Source organism: Lactuca serriola, chromosome 3 (assembly GCF_051521515.1).
Source record: "Lactuca serriola cultivar US96UC23 chromosome 3, Lser_US96UC23_V15, whole genome shotgun sequence".
NCBI classification, from domain to species: Eukaryota; Viridiplantae; Streptophyta; class Magnoliopsida; order Asterales; family Asteraceae; genus Lactuca; species Lactuca serriola.
This window is the reverse complement of record NC_136410.1, coordinates 45,225,405-45,230,569: the sequence shown is the minus strand read 5'-3', so window position 1 is coordinate 45,230,569 and position 5,165 is coordinate 45,225,405. Positions and strand designations below refer to the sequence as shown.

The 5,165-nt window shown below is 37.7% G+C and overlaps 1 protein-coding gene across 1 annotated transcript; it reads left to right on the top strand.

The window, feature by feature from the left end:
• The first annotated feature begins 440 nt into the window (after window positions 1–440).
• Window positions 441–4,897, top strand: LOC145092105 (DEAD-box ATP-dependent RNA helicase 21-like). Its single transcript, XM_079030004.1, has 2 exons — window positions 441–2,625; window positions 2,930–4,897. Exon 1 carries the CDS (start codon window positions 498–500, stop codon window positions 2,622–2,624), a length of 2,127 nt encoding a protein of 708 aa, XP_078886130.1. The 5' UTR covers window positions 441–497; the 3' UTR covers window position 2,625; window positions 2,930–4,897.
• The last annotated feature ends 268 nt before the right edge of the window (window positions 4,898–5,165 follow it).

Here is a 5,165-nt window from a genome sequence, read left to right as displayed (position 1 = left end):
GAGAATGAGAGATGTGGAGGCGGCGAGCTACGGTGAAGACGGAAACCGGTGGTGGTGGTGTTCATGTTTACTAGAGGGAAAAAAGATGGGGTGGGTGGTGAATGGATGATAACACGATTATTTTTTTTATTTTGTTTAATTTTAAATCAGAAATATAACAAAATAAAAAAAATAGAAAATGAAAATAATAAGAACAAATCGATCATTTTAAAAAAATTCAAAGTAAATTCGATCAAACTCTCAACAAAATTCATTTTCAAAATACAATTTTCAACTAACTAAATTTGACTATTTATGCAATTTTGTCATTTATTTATTTTGGATATTTTTAATAGTTTTTCTTGGCCCACACGAAACCTTGTCAGCATTGACCCACACGAAACCTAACCGACTAACCGTCACGTATTAGTAGCCCAAATTCCCCCCTTCTCTACTTCCTGCCCTGCAAAGCGAAGTAATAGCTCTCGAATATAATCATTCTAAGCTTCGGTTAAACCATGAAGCGTTCTATCGGTGACATAGGTGAGAAACTGCAGGCAAAGAAACCCGTATTTCTCAGTAAATCAGAGCGAGAACAATTAGCCCTCAAGCGTCGCCAAGATGAATTTGAAGAACGGAAGCGCCAATCCGGCCAGCTTCTCCTCCAGAACAACCGTAACTCTTCCTCCTCTAAACCCCCTCCATCGTCCGACGACGCTTCCCGTAACAACCGGTTCTCTCGTGATTACGATCGTGACTGTTATCGCCGTGACAGAGATATAGATAGGGACAGGGAACGGGAGAGGGAAAGGGAACGCGATTCTGAGCGGCGGAACCGCGATAGAGAACGTGATGAAGAGAACAAGGCTAGGGAAAGAGCTTGTTTAGAGAAGCTTGCAGAGCGAGAGCGCGAGAAGGAGCTCGATGCCATCAAGGAGCAGTACTTGGGATCGAAGAAACCTAAGAAAAGGGTTATTAAACCCAGCGATAAGTTCCGTTTTTCCTTCGATTGGGAGAACACCGAGGACACTTCTCGTGATATGAACATTCTCTATCAAAACTCTCACGAGGCTCGTCTTCTGTTTGGAAGAGGTTTCCGCGCTGGCATGGATCGCAGGGAGCAGAAAAAATTAGCCGCAAAGAACGAGAAAGAGTTGAGAGACAAGATTAGGAAGAAGTGTGGGATTGAGGAAAGGCCAGAAGAGGCTGCTGCTCACAGACTCAAGGAAGAGGCTGCTGACATATACGATACATTTGACATGAGAGTGGATCGCCACTGGTCTGAGAAGAAACTAGAGGAAATGACAGAGAGAGATTGGAGGATCTTTAGGGAAGATTTCAACATATCTTACAAAGGTTCCAAAATTCCCAGGCCTATGAGGAGTTGGGTTGAAAGTAAACTGAGCACTGAGCTGTTGAAAGCTGTTGAGAGGGCTGGTTACAAGACCCCATCTCCCATTCAAATGGCTGCCATTCCTCTTGGTCTCCAGCAAAGAGATGTCATTGGGGTTGCCGAGACTGGTTCAGGTAAAACAGCTGCTTTTGTTCTTCCAATGTTGAGTTACATCACCAGACTCCTTCCTATAAGTGAAGAAAACAAGGGTGAGGGACCATACGCACTTGTCATGGCACCTACCAGAGAACTTGCACAGCAAATCGAGGATGAGACTAACAAGTTCGCCCATTATCTAGGCATCAAAGTTGTTTCCATTGTTGGTGGACGCCCAATTAAAGAACAAGCATTTGAGATTAGCCAAGGGTGTGAAGTTTTCATTGCTACACCTGGGCGACTTAAAGATTGCCTGAAGAACCAATATGCTGTTCTAAACCAGTGTAACTATATTGTTCTTGATGAGGCTGACCGAATGATCGACCTGGGTATGGAACCCGAAGTTGTAGAGGTTCTGGATGCAATGCCATCAAGCAACTTCAAACCCGAGAATGAAGATGAAGAACTTGATGAGAAAAGAATATACAGAACCACTTATATGTTCAGTGCCACCATGCCTCCAGCTGTGGAGAGACTAGCCAGGAAATACTTGAGGAACCCTGTTATGGTTACAGTTGGAACTGCAGGAAAGGCAAACGATCTCATTACACAACATGTTATGATGGTAAAGGAATCAGAGAAAATGCCTAGGCTGCAAGAATTGCTTGATGAAGTTGTGGATAAGAAAGCCATTGTGTTTGTTAACACTAAAACAACCGCTGACCATGTATCCAAGAAACTGGAAAATTCAGGTTACTGTGTGACAACGTTGCGAGGTGGCAAGTCACAAGAACAGAGGGAAACGAGTCTTGAAGGTTTTAGGACAAAAAGATTCAATGTATTAGTTGCTACAGATGTTGCAGGGCGTGGGATTGATATACCTGATGTGGCTCATGTCATAAACTATGATATGCCTGGTAAAATTGAAATGTATACACATCGTATAGGGCGTACAGGTCGTGCAGGGAAGACAGGTATAGCTACAACATTCTTGACTCTTCATGATACTGATGTGTTTTATGATTTGAAGCAGATGCTGACACAGAGCAACAGTTATGTGCCTCCTGAACTTGCTAGGCATGAGGCTTCAAAGTTCAAGCCTGGATCCATTCCTGATAAACCAACTAGATGGAACAACACTGTTTTTACTCATTGAGGTAAGTGTGATGCGCTTAAAGATTTTTTGTTACTTTAGACATTAAATTTTGGGTTTCAATGATGTTGCCTTTACACTGATTTTGAAGATGTTCAGGCTGGTATCTGTTGTTTATCATTTTGTTTATTTAATGACATGAATTTTAATAGATGTTTTATGGACTTGCTAATTGTGTTGGGTGTAGAATTTCGTTTTGCAAAGTATGTTAATATGCATGAAAGCTCCACATATTATGAAATTGCAACCTCTCTTCAATCAACATAAAAAGATATGTAGTTAAGCTTGTATCAAATCTATTTTTTTAGGATATAATGGGAAGAGCAGCAAAAACTTGAAGCTATGAAGGAGAAGAAGAATCAACGTTCTCCCTACCTACTTACCTTTCTTTCATCAAATCTTTTTTATTTATGGTTTTTTTGGTATATAGTTAGAGAATCAATTTTCTAACAAATTTATTTTGGTGTAGGGTAAAGCTGGGAAGAGCATAAAGAAATGAGTTGATTGGGTAATCCCAGAACCCTTTCTCTGACTCCTTCTTTCTACTCTATCTATATAATATTAATATAAAATATGTGAGATTGAAGAAAAGTTACAAGTAACCCTTTTCTTCTCACATCCCAATCTCCCAAGGTTGTTGGTTTCTGCATCCATTGAGAACAGGGAAAATAGACCTAAAGTTAAGCCCCATTAGGCGTCATTGCAAAATTAAGAGAACTGATAGTTGACCACCCATAAAACACTTTCTTCTGATTGATTCAAGATGATAAGCATCGATTCAACCTCTTCAGCCTTCAACAAACTATCTTTCGTTGTTCTCTCCAATTGCATCAACAAAAAGCAATAGCAATCAAGGAGGTTCTCACCCATCTTGACGTTGATTTTGACTTTTTGAGAGATACCAATTGGTATGGATTCACTTATAGAATGAAATTAACAAAACAAGAACAGATATACAAAAGCTTCGCTATATTCAATGATCGATAGACCCTTGTTGAATCTATCAGATAACTCAAACATTCTAACACTCACACTAAAAGAAATAGTTGATAATATTAAGATAATTCCATGAAGAACAAAGTTCTATAACATATACCTTCTACTACTACATACCTAGACCGAGACAGAAGGACCCAAGGACACAACAGACAACAAAATGTTGCCCCCCACAATTCCTCTCCCACTCACAGATAACAACCTATGGATACTTAATTAAAAGGACAATTCTACCCTTATACCCTTAGGCTATAAACCAGTTAAAGTTGGGGCTTATCAATGATTCACTCAAAATACCAAGAGAACACAATAAAACCCTGATACTTTGCTAGTAATTCGAGAGTCTAGCCTCTCCCAAGGTACAATAACCAGATTTTTTTTTTTTGGTATTTGTATAATTTTTGCTATAATTGGGTAAATGTACAATGCTATTACAGGAGGAAATTAAACAAATATGAAGGAAGTTTGTTTATAGTCATTTACCTATATACTTAATAATGCTAGGAAACCAGATTCTCATACTTTACCAACTTTGCTGGACAATGTTACACATTCAAGACTGTGTGTTATTAAAAACAATTTGAATTAGTTTCAAAAAATTATTCCCATCTTTATTTAACTAAGAATAAAATGTTGAGTAACTTTCCATCCTTGTTTTGCACCCCTAAATGCAGGGAATTATACTTTAAAACGTCTATGTAATTATAGAACTGTAGTTTCTAAATCTTTTTATTCTAACCTTTTTACTTTGAAAAATCTATCCGGTTATAGCTATGAAAAATTTGTTTTGTATTTAGATAAAAATTTCAAAGAATAATGTTATAAAGGAAGAAATTGAAGTTTGGTGCTAGAATAAACAAAGCAACAAATGCTATTGTGGGGATGTTAATATTTGCATGTATAGGCGTTTGGTCTCTTGTATGTATGATTTAATTTATCAGGAATAATACAATGCAAAGCTTTCTGATTTCGGTCTTGCTAAAGTTGAAGGCAGACAACAACTTGTATCTACTTGAGTCATGAGGACATGACATGACAGGCATTATTATGTAGGAATAAATGTGAAGCCTTACTAGAGTGCGTTTATTATGTCGATTGCTATTACTACTAGTACTAGATATTAAAAGGATTTATGAACTTTTGACCAGAAAACAAGTCATTGATTTAACATTAGGTCCTATAATAAATTGCTGGCCTTTTAAATGGTTTGTGTTGATGCATTATTTGTACCCCACAGCACCGCACTAAAAATGTTAGTCACATCATCGTCACACCACATCAACACACCAATACTTGTACTCTATGCATATTGTGTTGTATATTGAACATCATATCTATCTAATAATAATAACATTGATTACTTTTACTTCACCTAAAACACATGGTATACAACTCCAATTTTGATCAAATTAGTATACTTTTCGATGTTTTATGAATAATAATTGTAAGACTTTACAGTTAAACTCCAAAACAGGCCTTACGTGTTTCTTTAAAGATGGAAAATCAAAAATTGAAGGACGAAATCCACAACCATCGTAGCTGGAAGTT